This window comes from Alligator mississippiensis, chromosome 2 (assembly GCF_030867095.1).
Source record: "Alligator mississippiensis isolate rAllMis1 chromosome 2, rAllMis1, whole genome shotgun sequence".
NCBI classification, from domain to species: domain Eukaryota; kingdom Metazoa; phylum Chordata; order Crocodylia; family Alligatoridae; genus Alligator; species Alligator mississippiensis.
Genome location: NC_081825.1, coordinates 105,474,013 through 105,499,383, shown reverse-complemented (window position 1 = coordinate 105,499,383; position 25,371 = coordinate 105,474,013). Strand labels below are relative to the sequence as shown.

General features: G+C 41.8%; 1 protein-coding gene and 1 long non-coding RNA gene across 4 annotated transcripts in view; one reads left to right on the top strand and one right to left on the bottom strand.

Moving 5' to 3' along the window:
- Positions 1–14,579, top strand: part of LOC109283673 (uncharacterized) — a 51,915-nt gene extending 37,336 nt beyond the window's left edge. The window contains exons 3-4 of the long non-coding RNA XR_002090939.2: positions 11,201–11,348; positions 14,046–14,579. This is a non-coding gene — a long non-coding RNA (uncharacterized LOC109283673). The remainder of the gene's footprint in view (positions 1–11,200; positions 11,349–14,045) is intronic.
- Positions 1–24,963, bottom strand: part of LOC106737663 (neuromodulin) — a 42,638-nt gene extending 17,675 nt beyond the window's left edge. Inside the window, exons 1-4 of one of the 3 annotated variants that reach the window (XM_014595655.3) lie at positions 24,728–24,963; positions 22,462–22,568; positions 21,224–21,326; positions 15,561–15,782 (exon numbers count right to left, since the gene is read on the bottom strand). In XM_014595655.3, the coding sequence (XP_014451141.2) occupies positions 15,561–15,782; positions 21,224–21,326; positions 22,462–22,568; positions 24,728–24,827 (532 nt within the window). In that variant the 5' untranslated portion in view covers positions 24,828–24,963. The remainder of the gene's footprint in view (positions 1–15,560; positions 15,783–21,223; positions 21,327–22,461; positions 22,569–24,727) is intronic. The other 2 variants (XM_019489768.2, XM_019489767.2) reach the window with 2 other exon arrangements.
- Between the last annotated feature and the right edge of the window lie 408 nt (positions 24,964–25,371).

Sequence of the window (25,371 nt, the reverse complement as noted above, 5' to 3'; positions counted from 1 at the left end):
GCTCTGCAGGCTCCGTCAGCTCTGGGCAACTGCTCTGCTCCCCAGCCCCGATGCCATGTGCCTCCTCACTCCCAGAGGCATGGCAAGGTAAGGATGGGGGCTGGGAACTGCTCTGGCGGCTCCAGGGAACTGCTCTGCTCCCCTGCCCAGCCCTGATGCCACGTGCCTCCTCACTCCCCAAGGTGATGCAGGGGTGCAGAGCAGTTCCCTGGAGCCGGTGGAGCCCGCAGACCAGTTCCCTGGAGCTGGCAGAGCCCACACCAACCCCCAGCCCGATCCCCACCTTGTCATGCCTCTGGGAGTGAGGAGGCACGTGGCATTGGGGCTGGGAAGCGGAGCAGTTCCCTGGCGCCAGCCCCAGTCCCAGCCCCCATCCCCAGCCCCATCTTGCTTCCGGGAGCACATGGCCTCAGGGAGGAGCCGCTGCCTGAGCTTACCTCCAGTAAGTGTCCCACGCCGGCCTTGGTGCCTCCGCCGTTGCCTGCCATAAGCGCAAGGATCAGCACCATAAGTAATAACAGGTGTGTAAAATGCAGAGCACTGCAAGTGGGGATCACCGCAAGTCAAGCCGCCTTAAGTCGAGGACTACCTGTACAGAACATACTCATCCCATAGTACTTATCAAGGTAAAATAGGCCACCAATGAAGGAAAACAGAACATCTAGTTAAAACAGCACTGTAAAAAGATACTCCCAGATTCACAGAAGTTTAGGGCTGGAAGGGACCTTGTAAGATCATCAGGTCCAGTCCCCTGCTCTGGCCAGGAAAGACTGCTGGGGTCAAACAACCCCAGCAAGGCGCGTGTCCAGTCTCTTTTTAAAGATCTCTAGGGCCCCTGCACCACCCCCGCTGAGAGTCTATTCCAGAGTCTGGTCACATGAACCACGAAGAAATTTTTTCTTATATCCAGTCTGAAACCTTGTCCTAGGAATTTATGACCGTTGTTCCTGGTTTTCCCCTGGGGTGCTTTGGCAAACAGTTGTTTACCCTAGCCCCTGATATATTTGTAAGCTGCCACCAAATCCCCCCAAAGTCTTCCCTTCTCTAGGTCGAACAGTTCCATACCTGTCAGCCTTTCCTCATATGGCTTGCTCTTCAGGCCTCTATTCATAAGCGTGGATCTTCTCTGGACTCTCTCAAGCTTCTCCACATCCTTCATGAAGTGTGGCACCCAAAACTGGGCACAGGACTCCAGCTGCAGCCTCACCAATACCGATTACAGCTGGAGAATAACGTCCTTAGTTTTGCTTGAGATGCATTGGTTGATGCATGCCAGTGTATGATTTGCTCTGCTACCTGTAGCATCACACTGTTTGCCAGGTCAACACAGATCCATCTATTAGTACTCTTTGAGTCTGACCCCACAGCCAGTTTCCCACACAACTGACCGTTGAATTGTTAAGCCCAAAGTCCCCTAGTTTTACCTTGAGAGCCTCATGGGACACCAAATCAAAGGCCTTCCTAAAGTCCAAGTAAATGACGTCAACCTCATCTCCCTCATCCAGGTGGCAAGTAACCTGGTCATAGAAAGAGATGAGGTTAGTCAGACATGACCTACCTATGACAAAACTGTGCTGGCTATTGTTCAGAATTTTACCTTCTACTAGCTTATCACATATCGACTCCTTGAGAAATTGTTTGAGGGTTTTTTCTGGGATTGAGGTCAGACTGATTGGCCGGTAGTTCCCTGGATCCTCTCTCTTCCCTTTCTTGAAGATGGGCACAACGCTGGCCCTCTTCCAGTCTTCTGGGACCTCTCCTGAGCACCATGAATTCTCAAAGAGGCTTGCCAGCAGTCCTGTGATGACTTCAGCTAGTTTGTTCAGCACTCTCAGATGAAGTTCATCCGGTCCTGCTGACTTATAGATATCCAACCTCTCTAGCTGTTCTTTCACCAACTCTATATTGACTGTTGGTAGGTGATCATCCCTACTGTGATTATTCTGTGTCATATTTGCATTTGACACGTTATCACTCTTAGACTGGTGGAATACAGATGTGAAGTACTCATTCAGGAGTTCAGTTTTCTCCTTGGGGTCAGTGATCAGATGTCCAGATGCATTAAGCAGTGGTCCCACATTTCCATTGGTTTTCCTCCCATTACCTATGTAACTATAGAAGGACTTCTTATTGTCCCCGATTTCAGTTGCTAACCTGAATTCAGTCACCACCTTTGCTTTTCTAATCTGCCTCCTACAGGTGTGGGCCAATCTTATGCAGTTTTTTGTGGGGCCTATTTGTAGCTTCTATTGTTGGTAAGCCTCCCTCTTCTTTTTCATAAGATCTGTGACTTCCCTATTGAGTCAAGATGGCCTTCTGGCCCCTATGTCACCTTTTTTTGGCATACAGGTATGGACAACTTCTGTGCACCGAGGATCGTGTCCTTGAGGAATGACCACTCTTCATCCAGACTCTTTCCCTGCAGTCCATGATCCCGTAGGGCATTACTCTACTAAAGTCCTTAGCTTATTGAAGTCAGCTTTCTTAAAGTCAAGAATTTGTACCTTATTAACAGATTTCCCAGCCCTATGACGGACAGTGAAAGTGATAGTGTCATGGTCAGTGTCACTTAGGTTACCCACTATCATCAGATCACTCACCAGTTCGTCCCCCTTAGCCAAAACTAAATCTAGGAGTGCATTTCCTCTGCTTGGCCTGTATACTTCCTGAGACAGGTAGTTTGCCAATACAAGTCAGGAATCTATCCAACCAGTCAGATCTGGCTGAGTGTTCTTCCCAGGAGATGTCTGGGTAGTTAAAGTTGCCCATGACAATCCTATCCCATGCTCTCGCAGCCTCTTCTAGTTCTCTGGAGAATTCCAGATCTAGCTCCTCATTTTAATTCATAGATTCATAGATGTTAGGGTCGGAAGGGACCTCAGTAGATCATCGAGTCCGACCCCCTGCGTAGGCAGGAAAGAGTGCTGGATCTAGATGACCCCAGCTAGATGCATATCCATCTAGGTCTGTAATATATTCCTCCAATTAGGTCCTTTTCACCGCGTCACCCCCATACCTTGACCCAGAGGGTCTCAAACCTTCTTTCCTTAACACCAATTTCAGGTTCCAAGGAGGTTTACTGCTCCTTTACATATAAAACTACACCTTCACCCTTTTTACCTATGTGATCCCTACTATGCAGGATGTAGCCCTCTATAGCTACGGTCCAATCATAGGTAGAGTCCCACCAGGCCTCTGTTATTTCTATGATATTGTAGTCCCTGCTGGAAAGAAGAGGGGGTCAGTTCCTCCTGTTTGTACTCCATGCTCCTGGCATTTGTGTGTAGGCATTTGAGCCTTCCACTGGAGGTCCCCAGTTTCCTGTCACATTGAGGGAGCTCCATTCCCTCAGCTCGTGCTGTAGTGTCCTTCTTGTTGTCTCCTGTTGTAATGGTTTGTTGGTCCCTGGCCTTGTTCCACTCGTTGTCCCCCCATCCTCCAGCAATCTCAGTTTAAAGCCCTGTCTAGGAGGTCTGCCATCCTTGCCAGGAAAAGAGCCTTCCCCTTTGGCCTGAGGTAGATACTGTCCTCTCTCAGAAGACCTGTCTCTGAAGTGCATGCTGTGGTCAAGGAAGCCGAAACCCTCCAGTCGCACCATCGCTGGAGCCTTCAGTTCACCTCTTCAATACATCTCTCTCTCCTAGGCTTACGGCCCATAACTGAAAGGATGGAGGAGAAAAATACCTGCGCCCTCAATCCCTTAAGCCCCATAATTCTTGTAGTTAAAAAATATTGATGATGATATTTTAAGTCACTGCTGTAAGCTTTAGTGTAACTCTTCAGTAATATCAGCTGAAGGGCAGAAATAATAGAAAAGTAACTGAGAAGGAAAATACTTGAACTTGTTAAGAAAGCTACAACTTTCACATTACTCTAAACTGTACTTAAGAAGAAAGAGGAGAGATACAAATGAAGCACCTTATCTGGGGGGAAAATATGTTCCTTCTTTCTTCCCTCTAATTAAAATGGTAGTTGCAAAGGAGGTCATCATCGCTGATTGTATCAAAATGTTGATAAATCATTGGAAGTAAAAATAAGGCTACCTGAATTCAGAGTTTTTAGCATAGTTTAAGTGTTCATGGATTCTGCCTAAGCAGCTGCCCACCAACTGAGGATGTTTTAAGTATGTGGGAGCTGTTTTGGCAGGCATGCCATAAATTAGCCCCACACCCTCCCTAAGAGCCATTCCAATCCCTTTCTTCTGCCCGAGTAGCTGCTCTGCTTACTGCTCCCTACTCTATGCTCCATGCCCAAACTCCTGGTCTACTTTCTGCTCACTGCCCAATCTGTTGTATGCCACACACAGAGGCTGCCCTTGACATTTGTGGTATTCATGCTGCAGATTGGCCACCCCTGTTTTAGGTGATTTGAACTGGTCCAATTAAATTTTAAGAGTTTCTTTGCTTTGTTAGCAACAAGCTATACTGGCTCATAAGAGAACAGTAGGCCTAATTTTGTTATTGTGGTCGTATGTCCTGCTTACATGAGTTTAAAAACTTTTAATTTTAGGTTTTTTTTAATGTCTACACAGACAGATTATAGGTAACTCAAGAAACCCAGTGTGCTTCTGTCTTGCCACTTGCATCTAAACTACAAGTTCTTTGTACTAATACTTGTAAATTCTTCCTATTTAGAAGAGTCAAAGGTCTTCCCAAGTCTACATGGCCCATGCTAGCATGGTTAGGGCACTACTGACTACTGTAGCCAATGTACCCGAGAAAGCAATGTGGTTAGCCTCACTTGTTGCCCACCTTTCACTGTCCAAAGATCTGGTATCGATCTACGATGGGGCTACGTACAGACAGCCTTCGGCACAAGTCCAAAACGAGGCTCTAGAGCTGCAGCAGGATTCTTAACCACTTTGTTGTTGAACCACTTTAAAAGGTGGAAATCATAAAACTGAAAGCAAATGTTTAGGTTGGAAATAAATCTAAGAATATGGAGGGGAAAGGATTCTTCCACTCTCAAAATACGTTACACTTATTTAATGTCTAAAAATCAAGAGTCATTTCTATTAAAATTATTGTAATTCTTCATTTGGAGCCACATCTTCCATGAACCATCAGCTAATTAGTCAGGCAAAAAAAAGACTGGTCTCTCTAATACAGAATGTTGTTTTCAAATATTTCTGAACAGATTATTTGCAAAACTTTTTGAAGCTAAAATAATACAAGTTGCCCTGCATAATACAGCTGGAATTTGCCTGAAGCTATACTATTCATGTGAACAAAAGTTGGAGTGCAATGTAATATTTTTTTTGTTTTAAGCCATCTGTAGCTTAGCCAATGCTACACAAATAATTCAAAAGAAAAATATTCTCAAAAGAAACATTGCGTGGTGGGGAAGGCACATGCAGAAGGACATACTGTGTTTACCATTTAGAACACTTTGCAACTGAAAGCTTTTTATTTTACTAGGACATTACAAAAATATTAGCCTAATCTTCTCATGTTTGAACTAGGAGTTAGCCAAATGTATGATAGGATTGGAGCCTTCTGGATAAATTCTGTTTCTGAAGGACGATAGCTTATCAGTTTACAGTGCAAGCCAAAGGACAGAGAAACGCCTTACTGTGCCCTGTTAAAGGGGAAGAAAATATTTGAGCACTCTTTATGCCATGAAGAGTCAAAATTTTAGAATCAACCTTTGGTCCACCTTTTTTTTTTTAATTATATCTCTTGTACAAAAGATTGACAATAGAGAACTCCTTTCTCTTTGTATTACAGGTCTAGTTCAGTACACAGGGCAGTGATGTAAGCTTTCCCATCACCCCTATAGCAATGACTACACATGAGATTTCACAGATAATTTAGCTTTCCTCTGCATAACTTAGGGGGCCAGCTGTAACAGTTGGTAACTCCTGCTAGCATGACTGAATGTACTGGACTTCAAATTAATGGGAGATGCAGGAAACCATGAATCCTATTAACATAAGCTTACACTTCCTAGTTTCTCTGAAGTTATCATTTTACTAGACGGTTCCTCCTGTCACTATCAAAATATCTGCTCCAATAAAAACCCTTGGATTTGCTAAGGCTTGATTGTATTAAAAGTTAAATCCTTTTGTGGGTCAGAACCTAAGTGGAATTTAGGCACCACAATCTAATAGTACAATCCTTAACACCTTACTTAGTCCCTTAGGTGCTTAAGTTTTCACTAGTAAAGTTCCTTCGGCTCCTGAAGTTCTGCTTCTGCATATGCCCAGAACTGCCACTTTCTTGGTAAGACTGGGCATCTCAGCCCAATCAAAATCCTCAAATAAGATGTCCCCTCAGAGGGATGCAATCATCCTGTGTGGATCTAGGGAGGCTGCTCTGAACATTATTTTGCCTGAAATACTCCAGGTTTCATATTATGAGTGGAGGGGCCTAAAAACTCCAGCCCCAGTATCCCCAAACTTTGGATGTAGTTGAAGCTTTGTAAGTCCCATTCTTCCTTATCCTTGTTATACCCCATGCATAACAGGAAATTAAAAACAAAATTGGCATGTCATTCATTTAATAACTTAACCTGAACAGAGTGCTCAAGTAGTGCCCAAGGGTTCAAAGGAAGTGAAACAGATTGAAGAAGGGTTGGGATTCCTGATTATGTATGCCATTATGATCAGAGAGTGTGCCAATACCTTTTTTCATAACATATCTACAAGCACACGCTGCAGAAAAAAAAAACAGAAAAATGCTCCAGCCCAGAGATGTTAAACTGTTAAGAGTTATGAAGTACAAGCAAGCAAAACAACAAGAAGTTCATTTTTTTGATAGAAAATCTCTTATAAAAATAAATGCAACTGGCTTCTAAGCAAAGTATCTTGTAAGACATTAGTTCTTACACAAACACAGATCTTCTTAATTCATGGCAATGACTAAAGGACCATATTTACTGAAATCTAGTCAACCCTGAATTTAAGATGACCCTCCCATAATTAGAATCTTTATATAGAAAACGTATACATTTATTATAATTTTCCAGGTATAGAACCTGATTATTGGAAAGTTGTCTTAAATTTGTCTCGTCCACTCTCCTCTCCACTGCTATAGCAAGGAAAACAGTGGCTGGGGCAAGGGGGTCAGGTGGCCTCCTTGTCCTCTTCCCCCCCACCCCTCCTCCGTACTTGCAGCCTTCCTGCCACTGGCACCCTCTCCCATCCCCGGGTATATTTAACAAAAATACACCACTAACCATTACAAAGTTGGTTACATGGAAATGTACACGTGCAAGTGATCAAAAAGGTTTTGGTGTTGTTTTTAACAATGCTTCATATTCCGCCAAGATGTTAATATTCTACAGGCTGCTGTTGTACACAATATACATGAAATAAAGCACCAAATCATACTAAGTAATTATATGTAATCATACTACTGGAACTGTGTGTTACAGTAGCTCTTGTGCCATGGTGAAAAAAAAATCCTTCACTGCAAGGAGAAACATAGGCTAGAAATAACAATTACTCCAATTACTTACAAGAATTAGCATGGGATTCTTAATGTACATTTGAACGAGCACCAGAGAATGGAAGGGAACCCACTTCGGCGTAGTCAAATGAGAGCATTAGTAACATTGCCTGTACACTGCATTGTAACACTCTTAAATAATGTATTAGTTCATCCCCTACTTACTGTAAGGGACATGAACAGAGTTTGGGTTCATCCAAAAGAAAACCGTTTTCTGTCATTTAAACATTAACACTGTTCCAGGCCGAATCTTACTAGCCGAGGTGATCTCTTTTTATTATTTTTATCCAAGATAATGAAACTGCAGATGATCCTTTAATTAGAATTTTAAAAATGATTTGTCTCAATATTATTTTTGAACATCACATTTATTATTCATTTTAAATGCAGGTTCATCACCATTGAGTGTGTTTGCTTTTACTTTCATTGCCTATTCATGTTCTATTAAAATATAAATACTATTGAGACTATGAAAATCATTACACCATGGTTACATTACCTCTCTAACCTTAAAAGTTCTTAGCTTTCCCCCCGCCTCAATTGTTCCCAATGTACATGTTTGTATTTTATTGTAGCATATAGTATTTTATTGTGTCACTGAACATCTTTACTTTCACTGTTTTCCAAGTAGGAGTGACTTCAGTATTACAACACTAACTCCTGTTCAGAATTGAATCAAACGTTTTTTCTTTAAAAAATGCCTTCCCTGAGGTTATCACAAGGATTCTAAACTTCATATTACTGGAGTTATTGTTTATTAGTGGCTTAATAAAGCAGCGATTAGTGCATCCAATATGGACTGAGGATGAAGAGAAACAGCAGGAAACAGAAGAGGGCCAAAAAAAACATGGGTAAATACTTGCTCTTGTGGTATTTTATTTGTATGACAGCACATCTGCAGGCCACAATTGAGACTGGGGTACCACTGTGCTCAGTTTATAAACACACAGCCATTTTCTGAGGAGCTCATGATCTACATCGGGGTGTCAAAGATCCAGTCCATGGGCTGGATCTAGTCCACAAGGCCATGTCCTACAACCCTGGGTGCTGGCCCCAAATGGGACCAGTCTGGGACACCCCTCTCTTTCCCAACATGCTGGATCCAGCACCCACAGTACCCACTCCAGCCAATGCAGGATGTAAGCCAGACATGAGGAGGAGAGCTCTGCAGGTCCCCAACATGCCAGATCTGGTGCCTGCTCCACGCAGTCTGGTACTCACGCTACACACAGCATCCACCCCAAACTGTATGGCGTGGGCACTGAGTATAGTTCACATCCCAATCCAGCCAGAACTGATGCAACGTGCAGTGCTGCATGCACTGGGATCTGGCTTGCAGGGGGAGGGGGAGCAGCGTAAGTGGCTGTTGTGGGCCTGCTCTGGCCTGCAGGGCCAGCTCTTCCCAGTTCATTAAACCTGTGGACCAGTCCCATGCCACTCTCTAGCCCATGAGGCCAAGTCAGTTTGACACCCTGATCGATCTACAATAGTCAGAAGAGAAAATAAAGGGAAGTGACTTACTCAAAACCATACATCAAGTCAGTGGAAAGATCAGGAACATCATCCTCAGCCTCTCAGATCCCAGCCTGAGACTACTCCGCATTTTACCATAATGTCTAGTACTGAAGAGCTTTCCCCTTCCCAAGCCACATGCTCATGTAATCTGATTAGAAAGATATACATTCAGTCTAATGAGTTGATTCAGAAGTTTAAGATGTACTCAGATTCACATACATATTTCTGTTAACTAGTATATTTCAATTAGTTCTCAAAATATCATTTATCCTCCCATTATTATGGTAAACATTAAAAATGGGAGTGGATACATACTATTTCACAGCAAATGAAACAAAAGAATTGACATCTGTCATGACCCAAAGGTCTGATTTTTTTTGTGTGCGCTTCGGCACTAAGAATTATCCCCGTGGGTTTACAACTTCACTGCACGGAGGAGTTCTGCTGCGCAGAGAACCCGCGTGCAGGGGAGTGTTCCCGCCACTTTGCAGCGATCTTTGCAGGGTGCATTTCCTCTGCAATACAGAAATTTTCGTGTTTTCTGTTGTAACCGCAACTCAAGCAAGTTCTCAGCCTACACCACGACCATCTCGGTGTAAGTAAAACAATCTTAAAATCAACCGTTACGTGTCTGTGCCTAATTCTAGCTCAGCGCCCACCCGGGCTGCTGGCCACAGCCCGTGTGCAGAGCGACGAAAGCGACCCGGGGTCAGACCCGGCACGCACAACATCATATTTTGTTTAGTTGTTTTGCACCACCATGTTACAAGATTCAGCAAAAATTATTTGCAAAAAACTCCCAAAACAAAACCAACACCCCCCCCAAAAAAAACAAATGAACAAAAAACCAAACAAAAACCACTAGTAACTCTCTTGGCCAGTGCTGTTTAGAGTGATTGCTTCTGTACGCAGGACTACTGGCACTATAGCATACACATTTTGAATGGAGTCAGGAGAACTATTTAACAGAGAAAAGACTGGCACATTCTCATGTTAATCCCGTCTGTTTATTCTCCCTAAACCTATCCATGACAAGGCAGTGCTTCAAATATGCTTTAATATTTGCAAGATCAAAAAAATTGTTTTCATTATTTAATATATTGCTATAGAACTCAAAAGATTTACTAAAGTGTAGCCAATGGTAAATGCTTTTGCTGTTGCAGCCATTAGGCTTCACCACTGCACTGCATAGAAAACTATGGTGGGAACAGACAGCAAGAAAAACCATAGTCAAGATGTACTGGGCAATATTAGTCAAGGATAATTCTACCCTGAAAAAGGGGCTGGACCAATTGACCCTATGAGGTCCCTTCCAGCTGTCACAACCCAAGGGTGTGATTTTTTGTTTGTGTGTGCTTCGGCACTGCTAAATTATTTTCCCACCGTTTGTAGCTTTCTTTGCAGGGTGCATTTCTTAGCTGCAGAAAGGAGATGCACGTTGCAAGGAGTTCCCGCCATTTGTATTCAGATTCGTGCCCCACTATTGGTCAATTCTAAATTATTCCTACGTGGCGGCTAGCGATTGGCTTGCTAGCCATATAAGAGGCTTGAGTGGTTTCCGCCCAAGTTGGAGGACTCCACGAACATCAGGAGGAGGAGGAGACTTCACGTCTCGTGAAGATCTCTAAGCGCTGCGGAGCCTATTGGACCCAGCGTGAATATCAAGAAGGCAACAGGGGTCTGATCAGCCTCTCGCCTCTCCCCGTCGCCGCCTGATCCCTCGACGTACCCTTCCCTGCGCGCAAGTTCCACGGAGTCTAGCAAACTTCGTGTGAGTCTATTCAGAGCTCTTTGCTTTGAGTACTTTCTTTGGTTGGCGCGACGGGCTCGCGGTTTAGAGCCTCCAACCGGATGGGCTAGAAGAATGTTCACAGGAAGGAACTCTAGTCCGCCTCTCTTCTTTTCTATCTGTAACTAACTCAAGCAAGTTTTCCTGCCTGCACCGCGACCATCTTCGGTGTAAGTAAAATAATCTTGAATCAACCATTATGCGTCCGTGCCTAATTCTAGCGTGTCACCTGCTTTCTCCGACCCAGCGTGCCCAGGCTGCTGGCCATAGCCCGCGCGGCGCGAAAAAGGGCCCGGATCGCTCCCGGCCTACACACCAGCCAGACGCCAGACCTTCCTGTGAGCCTACGATACTAGTTTATCATTAACCAGCACTTAAATTGGAAGGAAACATAATTGTGATCCACCTATCTGTATCATAAATTCAGGTTTTTCCACTCTTTTTTCAGGCAGCAGGAATAAGAAACAGGGGTATAACAGAGACAGACAGACAAGACAAGACAGACTTTGCCAACCAGTTCAAGCACTTGGAAGCAAGCCAAAGCCTGTAACTGGTGACCTTATTGAAATTTAGGACAATCACTTTTCAAATAAAAGGTAACACTGACCAGTCTTAACAGGTAGTTTCAGACTGAAGTGTTTAACTGTTATAATTTAGCTTCACTACTTTTGCCAGTTTTTTAAGGTATTTAGTTAAACATTTCCTGCCACATTTTGCCCTCCTATTTGACCTTGAATGAATAGCTGTCAAAACAAGTCAGAGTTGTCAGCATCAGTTATTTGAATGGGAATGGATGGAGAAGTCCTAAACAAAGGATTATGATTTCACTGCAGCATAAGGGAGTTAGGTTAAGAGCTCTTGTTCACACAGAAATGTCACCAAAAGCAGAAAAATTAACTAAAAATATAAAGTACTAATAACATTGTGTTAGTAATTTTTAGAATTTTTTTCCACTGTCATAGACATTCAAGTGCATGCTTTTAGTTATCTAAGTTATTCTCCAAGGCATGCATGATTTGCTTACATGTTTTATAGTTCTTATGCTCATTTTTGTCAGCATAAGAATCAGGACTTTATGAAAAATGCTTAGAGATTTGAAAAAGAGTGCTGGATAGGAGCACATACCACCACCACCACAAAAATACCACCAACTTTATACCACCACCATAAAAATAGCACAAAATGTCACATATTTATATAATGTACATGAATCAGTCAAAAAGTCATGCTACTAGACAGAAAATGTAACCACAGCTGCTTACAGGTACAGCTGTCTGCCCTAAATCTACAAAAGAATAAATTATGTAAAAGAAACAGGGTCAAAGTAAAAAATATGTAGTAACTAATGCCAGTTCTGAATTAGCAAAATGTGTTTCCCTCTCCTGTGCTATTAATACTAGAATGGGAGTAAATATTTAGGTCATAAAACAGCCAAAATGTTATCATGACATTGTAGTTGGTGCCCTGTTGATTTATGCATGTCACAGTGTCTATACTCTCCCAAGACTAACTGAACTTAATTAAGGACTTCCAAATTATCAGGACATGAATTATGAAATAGGAAACTGGTAAATTTCACACAAATTTCACATTAAGAAAATCAGAGTTCAAAATAATGTAATGCCTCAGGAGAAGAGCAGCATGGAGGCAACACAACATTTCCAGAACAACACTTAAAACAAAGCACTTAGCCAAATCCCAAAAGGATTCCTCTTGCCCACACATCCTTCACTTCAGTTATCTTAAGGGTCCCATCCTGCTCTTGCTGAAATAAATGACCAAACGTCCACTAACCTAAATGAAACAGAATTAGCCCTTAAGCATGGCACAATCCTGCAGTGGTTTCTATCTAGATAAAGCAACATTGGGCAATGTAATATGAAAGGCAGCATAATTAGTTACCTTGTAAAAGTCACAGATCTTTAATTTCTAAGGAACTCGGGCATCAATGAAGGGCTATCCCATTTTAGTTGGAGTGGAAGAGAATTCTGGATATATAGTAGTTATAGCTTTGATTAACTTTTAGTTATCTTGATCACCTAATCTAGCTTCTTCTTTTTAATACCATAAACTTGAAGATGAATGCTCCCTAACTCTACTCTTTATATTTCCAACTGTATTGCTAATCCAGAACTGGCATTATTTACTACATATTTATTACTTTGACCCTGTTTCTTTTACATAATTTATTCTTCTGTAGATTTAGGGCAGACAGCTATACCTGCTGAAGTTTCATGTTATGAGTTTAGGAAAGAGCTGACAAACTAGTGTAAAGTATTTTTGCCTGCAACTTTGCAACCCAAAGATCCAACAAACTGCAAAAACACTTTTTTTTCCTTAAGGGGGAGGGTAGAAGGGAGCATGGGGGAAGAACACCACAAAAATTCAATGTCCTTCCTACCAACACTTCCATCTAAATGTTTGAGTACTTATATCATCCCCTATATGGGCGTCTGGAAACAGATAATTAATTCAGAAGTCAGGTATTTTCAGATCTAATCAATGTTGTAATAATTTTCTGTCAAATACTTGATATCATCAAGTCCAGAATTAGAACCCCAACTGTAGTCCCATGCCTTATTCACTAATGCACAACACCAAAAATAAATAACTGGGTCTCAGTTTCCAATAACTAGTGGCAATTAAATTCCCATAGGCAAGGATAAAACATATACCGTACAGGATTTAAGATATCCACATCTACACATAAGTAAGTGCTAAGAAAGGAATATATGTACTGAACCCAGAAACAGGAAGCAGGAGTCACAGCTTTTAAGTGCCACAATTTTCTGCAAGTGTGTTTTATGAAGAAGACATTAAAACACGCTTAGCTCTATAGAACAAAGCTGTTCAGATATACTTTTGTACCTTGTGTCTCTCCCCAGCTCTGATTTCTTGCTTTACTACATATTAGACCATTGCTTGGAATTAGTCACCAGCAATTATATAGCAAGAGATTTTGGAACACCGTCTCGGTATTGTTTCGCACTACTTTGCAATTTCCTGGTTTACAGAGACTGTAAGAGTCACTGCAGACAACTTCAACAGATTATAAAAACCTGATATGAAGACAAGCCACTACATAGCTCATATTAATCATCATGTATGGTAAATAACTTGTCTGCCCCATCAAAAGCAAATAGAAAACTGCTGCCTTTGTTTAAGCTACATTTTTTACTTCATACACATGCTCCATAAATTGTTCACTTTGCAACTGTTTGTAGAAACTCTTCTAATTAATTTAAAAAAAATTGTGATCTAAAGATATATACTTTTTTTTCTTTTTTTTACAGGCACCTGCAGTTTGTGCGACTATACAAAATATACCTGCTCAGGAAGTCAAGAGGCACACCAAACAGCATTCTGTTGCTCAGCATGATTGTTGCTCAATTAAAGAAAAAAATACTCCACAGACCAAAGTGAAACAGCAGCTGCAACCCTTGAGATAAAATGGAATGGTCTCTTCTTATCAAGGCTGTGTATTAACAGTTCTACTGTTGTATTACATATCAGCGATGTATTATCTATCTGATTGACAATTACATTTTTTTAGATTTATAGATAGAGGCTTTACCACTGCAACTAAAAGGAGTATTTTAACATATTCTATTAAGTGTGCGCTAGTATATTTCATTATATGGGGACAATATGTAAATACTGGAAGCTTCCAGGAATACCACATCGGTGGAAAAATTTTCCTTATACCTTAAATATATTCCTATACTGCACTACAAATCATATTCAAATTTGCATTCATGCTTTTCTCATCCTTGTTATAAATCGCACTAAAGGAAAAAAATAAAACTATATCATCCATTCAAACAGAACCTGAGAGACAATGTCTGGTGCGTATTATTTTACTAAGGACTTAAATGGACAAGAAAATGGAAATCATGATTTTTCCCCTAAGAATTTCCCTTTATGTTTAGCCATCCCTATCTGGAACAACAGGATAAACAGATGCTTCTAGACCAGCAACACTACCTGTTATGAAAGTTAAGTTAAATAATAGTATTTTATTTGTGCTTTATTTTTTTAATTAGCTTTCCATAGTGTACCTGCAAGTCTGCTTTTGCTTTTTATGATTAGAGAAAAGAAAAATAAACCACATGGCTGTAACATCCCAAAGAAGGGAAACCTTCAGTAGATAAGTCATAAGCAGACAAAAGCTACGTAGGTGGGGGGAAGGGGGGAAATACAAAACCATATTACATAACTAATTCTGATTATGTTTTCCCTGAAATGTAAGAGATGATAACCAGATTGTCAGTGGTACACCCATTTTTGTTGAAGATGTTAGGTTAGTGTTTTCTGAAAGTAATTGTTTATCAACAACAAACAAATTTCATTTAGATTTCAACGCGCTAAAATACTTATATATATAGTTAGAGTTAACTTGTTTCATGTACAGACCTAAAAGGAATGGCCCATAAAGTGTTTAGATTCCTTAAAAGGCATCACTGAAACATTGACAGTGCGTTTAAACTATTTGCTAACTTGACTTTAGAATGCTGTAGAATGTGGAAGCTATGTGGACCACGCATTCAATTGGTTTTAGGCACCAACTCTGGCAGCAGAGATGCTACACATTTGGGGAATAAAAGATCTTGTGTTGTGCTCCCTTCAAAGTTATAATGGAGCTTTAAGGTAATTGTAAGTTGAGATGATGATATTAGTTTTCACTGCAGGTTAATTCCACTAGGAACCCTACGATGTTTTTTTGTTAAGTGTAGCTCTCCCTGCATTAAAAGGCAGAGTTGTTTTTGCTTTTATAGAGACAAACACACAAAGCACATTTATGGGTTAACCTTGCATTGGGGCAGCCTCCAAGGTAGCAGCAGCTTCCTGCTGTGCTGCTTCCACAGCAAGGGATGCATCTGCACCTGGCAATTCTTTTTCTCCTTCAGTTTCCATGGCCACCTCCTTCTGTTCTGTAGGCCCATCAGCAGGTGCTGCTTCAACTTCTTCTGCAGCTACAGCTAGAGTCTCCTCCTTTGATTCAGTGACTTCAGCTGAGTCTTCTTCATTACCTTTTAAAGGATGTATGTAATACGATAAAGAAGGCATACAATGCACACATGCAACACAAGTATGAGCTCACCAGTTGCTTTCACCATCTTAGTTTTTCATCTGGATTTTAAATAAGCTTCAAAGTTGAGATTTGGCCTACAAAACTCAAGTAACCCAAAGTTATTGTTCCACATCAGTTAATATGGTACTAGAAATGACCCAGGCTCATGAAACTGGATTCTACTTGGTTTGACAGCATAAAGCAAGTGATTGAACAAAAAGTGTTAACAATCATGCAAGAGGGATACAAAGTGTATGGGACTGAACCTGGTCTTACTGAAGGCATCAAAAAAAAAAAAGAGAGAGGAGACGCAGGTTGACTTCATGGGGAAAAGGGATAGAGTCCTAGGTGCAGTTAATTTAAATATGCCATAAAACAGATCCACTTTTATGCTTAGAAGCTTTTAGACAGTTTAGTACATCAGAGATACAAATTAAAGATTTGTACATAAACAGCTGTCATGCTTGTGACTACCATGGATGTACCCAAAGTAGCTTTAAAATGGCAAAAATTGGGTAGGGTGGCAGTAACCTGGACCTTGGCTTAAGTTAGTCATGTAGATACTCATCCTGTTTCTTGAGGGGTTTTGCTGCCTGACTGAGCTCTGTGCTGCCACGGCCAGGCTGTTCTTCCTACCCAAGCTACCAGGCTCAGAACTACCTCACGTCCATATGATTGATCTTTCTCTTGTTTCCAAAGCTAAGTTCTCTCTGAGATTTGTCTACACTGCTGTGGGTAAACCTGTTCGGAGAACCCAGTGTGACTTCATGTGAAAGCATTACTTTAGCCTTGACTAGGGGGTAAACCATTAAAAATGAATATAGTCCAGAGCAAGAAAAAGACCACACACACAAATATACCACACAAGCATGCACAGCCACTGCACAAGGTAACATATGTGGTACAGTTAGTTTATCCTTAGAGCAGGCCCAAGTCACCATATGAAGAACAGAACAGGAAATAAAAAATTGTAATATAGCCTCAAGGCAAAGGAGAGGCTAAAAAAGAGAGCTTAAAGAAACACTCTCAGATGCTCTAAAAGAAAATTCAAATTTTAAATACCATATTTACTCAAATCTAAGATGAGGTCTGCCCCGCCCCCCCCCCCCTCAGCGGGGTGGGGAGGGGGTCATCTTAGATTTGCATACAAGGCAGAGTGGGGGCACATGGCTGCAGCAGCTCTGACTCTGGCCCTGAGGCCAGGTCAGGGCCAGAGTCAAAACCACAGCATCCTCTTGCCTCCCCACCTCTGGTTGCCCTCCGCAGCTTCTGCCCCCTCCTCCCCCCTTACTGTCAGGTACAGCTCATCTCTGGATCAGGCTGGGTTACATCCAGGGCACAGAACACATGGAAACTCTTTCCCTTGCCTGGCCAATCAGCAGTACTGATAGTGCTGGCCTGCACTTCCACGAACTCTGGGAGAGAACAGAGCCCACCAACTTCTGACAGTAAGGGGGAGGGCAGGGGGAAAGAGGCAGAGACTGGGGAGCAGGTGGGAAGAAGCAGGGATTGTGGTGAGTGGAGGGACAGAGGCTGTGGGGACCTGGGGGTGGGAGGGTACCAGTGGCAGGAAGGCTGCAAGTGAGGGGTGGGAGGGGGGTGGGAAGAGGGCAAGGGGGCCACCTGACCCCCTTACCCCTCCCAGCCACTGTTTTCCATGCTATAGCAGTGGGGAGGGGAGTGGACGAGACAAATTTAAGACAACTTTCCAATAATTAGGTTCTATACCTGGAAAATGATAACCAACGTATACGTTTTCCATATAAAAGATTCTAATTATGGGTGGACTTAGATTTCAGTTAATATGGTAGCTCACAAGCACCTTTGGGGAAAAAAGGGCATTTTGCCATTTGCTTGAGTAAAATACAAAAAAGTAGGGCAATAAGAGGAAAGAAGAAAAAGAAGTCACACTGATCAATTAGTTTTACCTTCCAGTTCTCATACACTGGCATAGGGATGCATTGTTGTCTTGGAATCCAATCAAAAATGGATCCCACTGGTTAATGAAAACCTAAATATGGGGTCAAGGTATCTGACTGTGTCCCTTTAAAGGTATAGTATCCTTCCAAGAAACTAACCTGCTCACACAAAGAACAGACCAAACAGCCAAGCTCAACATTCAGTACACTTTATTGGACAGTCAAAAATAGCATTCATTCAAAACAGCCAGATTCTTGATAATCTCAAAGTTGCCTTCTACAGGACATATTCAATACCTCAATATGGTCTGGCCTAACAAACAAAGATATTACTTTTCAAATCTCACAAGGACGGAGTGTTTGCAAAAGAAGGCATAAAGTCATCCCAAGGTAGGCTGCGAGGTATGCAATGCTGAACGACTGTCCTTTGTTTCTATTTTACTTCCTCGACAGAATTCCCTTGTATCTTATTCTGGAAAGTGTAAAAGTAGAGTAATGATTAGAAAGATTGAATCAGCCTTACAATTAAAAGTTAGAGAGAGAAAAAAATTAACCACTAAAAAGAAGGAGGTCAGGAACAAGTATAAAGAATAAAACTGGAGGACACGCAAGCAAATACATGCACTTACTTAGGGACTAATGTAATGAAGTGAACTCTCTTGGAGCAAACATTCATTTTACAATCTCAGACGATGCCCAAGATATTCCATCACTATTTCTATTTGTGCTCTTTCTACTGTGCTTTTAAAGTCCTCGACTTGTCAAAAGTTACTTTTAGATCAATAAGAATTGGTTCACTTTTCAAAAAACATTAAAATAAAACTGCTAAAGCATTTGATATTTCCCCTTGTTTGGACCATCACAACTTACTAAATGTTGTCTTTTTGAATAAATGTAATTTGGGAGTACTGGCTGTCTTCTGAAAATGAACTATTTGGTTTGACCCAGAAGAACACATTTAACAGGAAAAAATAATTTAGATACGTGAATTAGGGCAAGTTTCCCTTTGAACCACATGCTTTCTAGTTGTAAATTCCTGTTCTCCCAACTGGGAAGATTACACTATTACATTAGCAATATTTAGCAAATATTGCTAATCTTTCTATCATTCCATGGATATCATCTTTGATATGCTGCTTCTCTCTGTTCACGATTTCATATTGTTTCCCAATCTCCACAAGACCAGAAATTTCACAAAGTAATTAAAAATAGCATCATCTAGCTTTCAGATATTAGATTGTTACATTCTGAGTTGTAGTTTAATTAGTCCTCTAGTTAGTTATTTTTCACAATGCTGTGAAAAAGCACAAAAGGAGTGACTGGATCCAAAGGAGGTATGGCAGAGAAATTATGGTGCTGTTTCTCAAACTATGCTGGTGATGACACAAAGACAGACAAAACATGATTAGGACTACACTGAGCATAGGGAGCAGAGGTAAATGCTTTCAAGAAAGCAAAAGTAATTTAGGGGATTCTGTAACAGAAGGAAGCATAAGCCAGTTGAGTGAATATGAGGGGAGGAACTTTTGAGATGTGGGAAGGAGGAAAGATTAAAAGAAGTCTAAAAAGGAAGAAATATTAGAGCTGATTCAACTCTAAATTGGTATTAAAGTTGCCCAAAGGCTGAATTGAAAGTAGAAACTCTGAGAATGACATTTAGGCACAAGTATGATCCTGAAAGAAACACAGGACATGATTCTAGGCATATACTTACTCATTAAAGGGCAAAAAAAATCACTAAGAATTTTCAAATAACTATGAACAAAAGAGGGAAAACAGGATGCTCATATCATATCAGGTCATTGTGAAATATAAAGACAGATGTTATTTGGTATCACAAAATGAGGAAGATAGCCTTTAAGGTAGTTACAATGTTACAAGGTACTTGATACTCTGACCCCAGCTTAACAGAGCCTGTGAAAACATGCATAATTTTAACTGTGCAAACAGTCCTATTTACTTTAGTGGGGATATGCTCAAGCACTCTGCTGGATCGGAGCCAGTATCTGCAGCACCTTGTAATATCAAACCCAAAGAGAGAAAAATAATATGCAAGTACTTCATTAAATTTGCCACTTCATTAAATCTGCCTAACCACTTTGGAGATAACTTCAGAACAGAGTAACTCCAAGATCATTCCCATGTCACATTGCATAGGGCTATGTCAATAAAAGGCAATACTTTTCTGGACCCATTTAAAAGGTCCTGAAGAGGAAGCAATATATTTATTAATCAAATTAACTTAAATTGTAGAAGGCCTAGTTTTTTTGAGGGTTTTTTTTTTTTTCAACTATTCAAACACTATTCTCAACATTCAAAAGGGAAGGTTAAAAAAACAACCTTAACATTCCTAGCTGTCTAAAAACAGAAAAGAAAGTTAATTTTACCATTCTTTTAAAAATGCTGTTAAAATGTTTAAACTAGTACAGGAGTCAAACAGCAACTTCTCTCCCCCCACCGCCCCACCCGAATCTCCAAAGAAAAAAGCCTCCAGCAATTCAATATAATTATAAAAGAAAAAAAAAAAATCAAATCTTGTAAAAAAGGAGTCTCTACTTTGAGAAGTGACTTTTAAGACAGCACTTTCTTATTTAAGGACTCTACTCTTGGTGTGTACATTCAGTTACATCTGCAGATTTTAGATATCGCTATATATTTATTTCTGTGGCTAAGTGCCATGTCTTTATTTGTAAACAGAGACCATTTGATATAGCGATTGAGGCAATATGCATGGATCACCCCAGTGCCCTTTTAAAGGGTCTCTTTTTACATTCTTTGTAAAGAATGGGCTATAATACCGCCACCATTTTACCTCTTAGTTAATTAATAATAATTTAAAAAGAAAAAAAAAGTGATGGTGAACCTGAAATAACACAGTTCACATCTCTAGTTCACATAGTCTGCTTATAAGATCAAGACAATGTGGTGGACAAGAAATGAAACAGGCGTTATGTACCAATATTTCTTGAAACTTAAAAATATTTTTCTTAGTGCAGCTGACTGAAATTCCCTTACAACTGGGCTCCTTGATAATATGTGGCTTGAAGCCAAAATGTTAACTGGGAGAAAGTTAATCTTACCCCCAATGAAAACAAAAATGACAAAACTAGTTTTTGTTAACAATATGCATGCAGTCAAATGCTATTAAGCTTTTAGTCATCACATGCTATCACTCAATGAACAATTACTGTTTTTTTCTGTTAACTGCTTCCTTTCAAACAGATCGTATTTAATTGACTGCTATGAGATTCACTGCCTTCCCATGAAGTCTAACCCTCTGAAATGTGACACAGCAGCAGAATACAGCTATTTATTTAAATCATAGGATCAATAAATTAATTGCTTTTCACTTGCTCTGCTTACTACATGTGGAGAAGTGACACACACTATTGTACAAGTCTGACTAGCTAATCTCTATTATTTGCAGATCTTTGTGTACTGGAGGGGGGAGGGAGAAACTTAAGAAAAAAATTAAACTTACTTTTGGTTTGTGGATAAGCCTTCAGCTCCCTTTCACGTGCTTCTTCAGAAAAACGAAGCCGTTCATTATACCTATCTCTGCTTGACGTGACTAGTCCGTAAGCCTGGAAATAAACCACATACCTGCACTTATTTCCACATCTCTACTATTTACTAAATCATAAAACTTATACTTAAATTTATATTTAAACAAGTGCCCTTGCCTACCCTGAAAGGTCCCTTTTAGATTATTAAAGTCATTTCCAAATCTTGCTTTTACTGTTTACCATAAAATCTCTAAGTTTTGCATTTTCTTCTTCTTGGTAAGAAAAAATAACAACTGAATACCATACCACCTGATCAGGCAGTAAAAACTGTTATAAGCCAAATACCTGAAGTATAAGAATGAAAAAAAAATGACAATAATAAAATTCTCTCTTTTGAATCACTCTCAGTGAGTTAATTCTATTTGCCTCGCAGGTGGATTTGTGGAGAGGGGTAGGAAAGCAAGCAGCACTTTGTGGTGCAGTAGAAACTGCCTCACAGTAAAGGAAACAAAACAAAGGGACAATTGGAACAGGGGAGGCCTGAAAATGTGACATGTGTAACAGTAGGGAGGAGACCAACTCTGGAGAAGTTGGAATAGAAAATTAACAATTCAGTGTGAGAAAGTTCTAAAATCTAGGCACTTCTCCAAATTGTTAAAGTACTGATTCCTGTGCCTCAGACAAGTATGTTCACAAGGAACAGCCTCTTAATTCTAAACCCAAACTTCAGATTGACTTGCCTTAACTTCAGATGGGCCTGGTCTTTTACCTGTTGTGTTATTAACCAAGAACACTAAAGGAGAAGGGTGGTGGGAAGGGAAAAGGAAGACAGCTTTTTCTGTTTTTCCTCTCTCTCCTGCACATTATCTCATTTCTGCTCTGCTACAGAGGAAAGATGTACATTAAAAACCCCCTTTAAGAATCTTGAAGAGAAACATGCAGTTCTACTGATGTCATATACATTTTGGAAGACAGGGATTCCTCTAGATAAGACCCCTGCAAATTCAGTTAATCCAAAAATCCTTTCATTCCCCAGGGATGGAAGGCAAGGGGAACCCAACTAGATGTTCTTTTTCCATATTTCAGTCTCCATTTGATTACATGCTCACACATCAACAACATCTGGATGAGATGTAGTAAACTTCATACTGCATCTTATATACTGTTATACTGTTCAGGGGAAGGGGCTAAATCATGATAGTCAGGCACTTACATAATATAAGCCACCAATGGAAGCAAGACCGGAAGCCACATAGAGAACGGAAGACCATCCAATAGAGCCAGGAGCAGTGCTGCCAGATGACATCTGGCGAAGAGGTGCTGTAAAAACCATTGAAATAAAGTGCTAATAAAGTATGATTATGTAATTTGAACTGTCATATTTTACTGATATGGAAATGATGAACAGGGTCATCAGGCAAGAGACAGATTCAGCATGGAGTATGATAGAAGAAGTTGGCTAGCTATGTGGGATATGCAGATATTCGCATTAGAACGTTTCATGTATGTGCTTTGCGAGCTGCCCTGGCTGCTCATCATTTTTCAGGTGGTGTTTAAAGTCTACATTGCCCTAAGGACATGCTTATATGAAAGAAGAACTCCCTCTCCCATGTGACTGCTATGGTTGTGAACAGCCAAGGTACTAGAGCCCCTCCAGTTTTAAAAGATACTGGCAGGGTATCCTCCGAGAGTGGTCCTTACCTTTTGATTTCTGGCCCTAAACAACCTGGATTTGTTGATCCTTCAGGATATACTTGCAATGTCTGTTCTCTCAGGCATATGGAAGAAGGGAAATCGAGGAAAGGCAGGCATTGCACAGTTGTTCTCACTGATAGGAGGCCTATGTTGTTATGAGACAGGGTGGCATTTATTTTTGTCAAATGCTAGTTGTTTGCTGCTCACTCAGATTTAATGCTAACAGGAACTCTATTTTACATGACAAAGTTGGGGGGGGGGAAGGAAGAAAGACCCATCTATGCACATTTTTGGAACCAAATGATTTTTTAAAAATTATAATCCCAAATTAAAATTACCCTAAGAACATGTTCTTTCTGAAGGATCTTTCCTTAAGTATTAACAAGTTCTGCAGCACATTTATGATGAAACTGTTTAGGGCAGCAGTAACAGCTCCAGCTTCTCAGCAATTCCACCATAAATTCAAAGTTTTTATCCAAATTTAAAAGTAGAATCAACAAAAGTTACCGCCCACAAAAATCCATGCCTCTTGTACATTGTAGTTGTTTCAACAGCTGTAAACACAACCAGTAGCTGTAAGAATCATCTCATTCTCCAGCTATTACCATCCTGTTATGTTGAGCAGCACTGGTCTCGTGACATACTGCTCACACTCTTTGAAATAGAGGAACTCTGGTAGATGCTCCAACATCTGCATAAATATGGATGAAATACGGTTGCCTTGTTGAGTAAGCAAGGGTTCACACTTGCGTTTTAGTGCGGCTTGTGCATCACTTGTGTTAAACTGTCATCAGAACAGCAACAGTCAGTAGGATCTGAAGGTAGTTGCAGTGATCATTGAGCTGTCTTTGACATTTCAGAGCATAAGCGACGTGTGGGGGGGACAGACAGGTGGGGCACGTGCCCCACCTCAGATTGGCTGCTGCTGGCTTCTGCAGGCAATCATCACTCGCTACCCACCTCCCCCCTTGATGGCGACGCAGCTGCCAACAGTTGCAGGTGGTCTCCACTCGCCACCTCCACCGACACCTGTGGGCGGTCCCCGCTCACCACCATGATGCCCTGCCCCCCCCCCCCCCCCCCCGCCAGTCTCGGGATGCACCAGCTGTTCATGTTTCAGAGGATCACCTGAAAGGCCTTTAGATGGTACTAACTATTTCTACTCTGAGGCTGTCCTGCCGCAGTTGGGAGAAGTTGCTCGTTTTGAAAACTATGATCATAGAAACAGAGAATGCGAATCAGAGAAAATTCAGGTTGGAAGGGACCTCAGGAGGTCATCCAGGGCTAGGCCACCTCCTGCTCACAGCAACATCATCTCCAACAAGACCATTCCAGCCAAGGCATCATCTACCCAGGTCTTAAAAACGCCCAAGGATGCACAGAGGCTGCACAAATCCGACCTTCTCGAGGGAGCACAGTCCGACTGAAAACAAGGAAGTGCCTACGTGCGCGCAGCCGCTCTGTGGGCAAACCGCACCTCAACCCTTATTCTAACAGGCGACAGGGGTGCAGCAGGAAAAATAACTGGCAAAGGTTGGAAGGAAGGGCCTGGGCGGTCTCCCACCTGGAGATGAAGCTCCAGAGCCTGAAGCTGCTCCACTGGGGCCGTCCCGGCAGCAAAAGGCATATTCCGCGGTTCCCTGTTCCTCCTCCTCCCGCGCCACAACAATAAGGCGAGTCGCAGGGTGGCAGCAGGGCTGGGCTGTACCCACCTTCCCCACCCCACCCCACCCCCTCCAAGCCCCGGGAATCCCCCTGCCATCCCAACCGTGACCTTCACTTGCCCTGGGCCCGGCCGCCCCGCCAGAGCTCCTTACTGCGCGCGCGGAGGGCGACGGACGCGCGGAGGGCGGTGGGCGCCCGGGCCAGGCGGGCGGCCAGCATCTCCCGGGGGCTCTGCACGGACCCACGCGAAGGAAGGAAGGAAGGAAAGAAGACGGCGACAGCAGCGCGGAGTAAGCTGCAAGGTCGGCGGAACGGCAGCGACCGTAGGCAGCGGGGCGGGGCGGGGCCAAGGCCCCCAGCCAACCAGCCAGCGAGCTTCGCAACGGCGTGGTTGCGTCACAGCGCCGCCTCCGCCACCTGCGTCACAGGGCGGGGCCGCCAGCGTGGGCATGTATGTGTGTTCATGCATATGCATGTAGCTGTACTCGGGTATATATGTTTGCGTATATGCGCGGGTGTATACATATACATATATACATACACACATACACATATACACACACGCGTGTGTATATATATATATACACACACATATACATATATACACACGCGTGTATATGTGCACATTTATGCGCACATAGAGCTTGTGCACACATATGCATGGACATACATATATGTGTGCACGCAGACACGCACAGATGCAGATGACAGATATACACCTATGCAGAATATACATATACACACATATATATGTATATGTAGG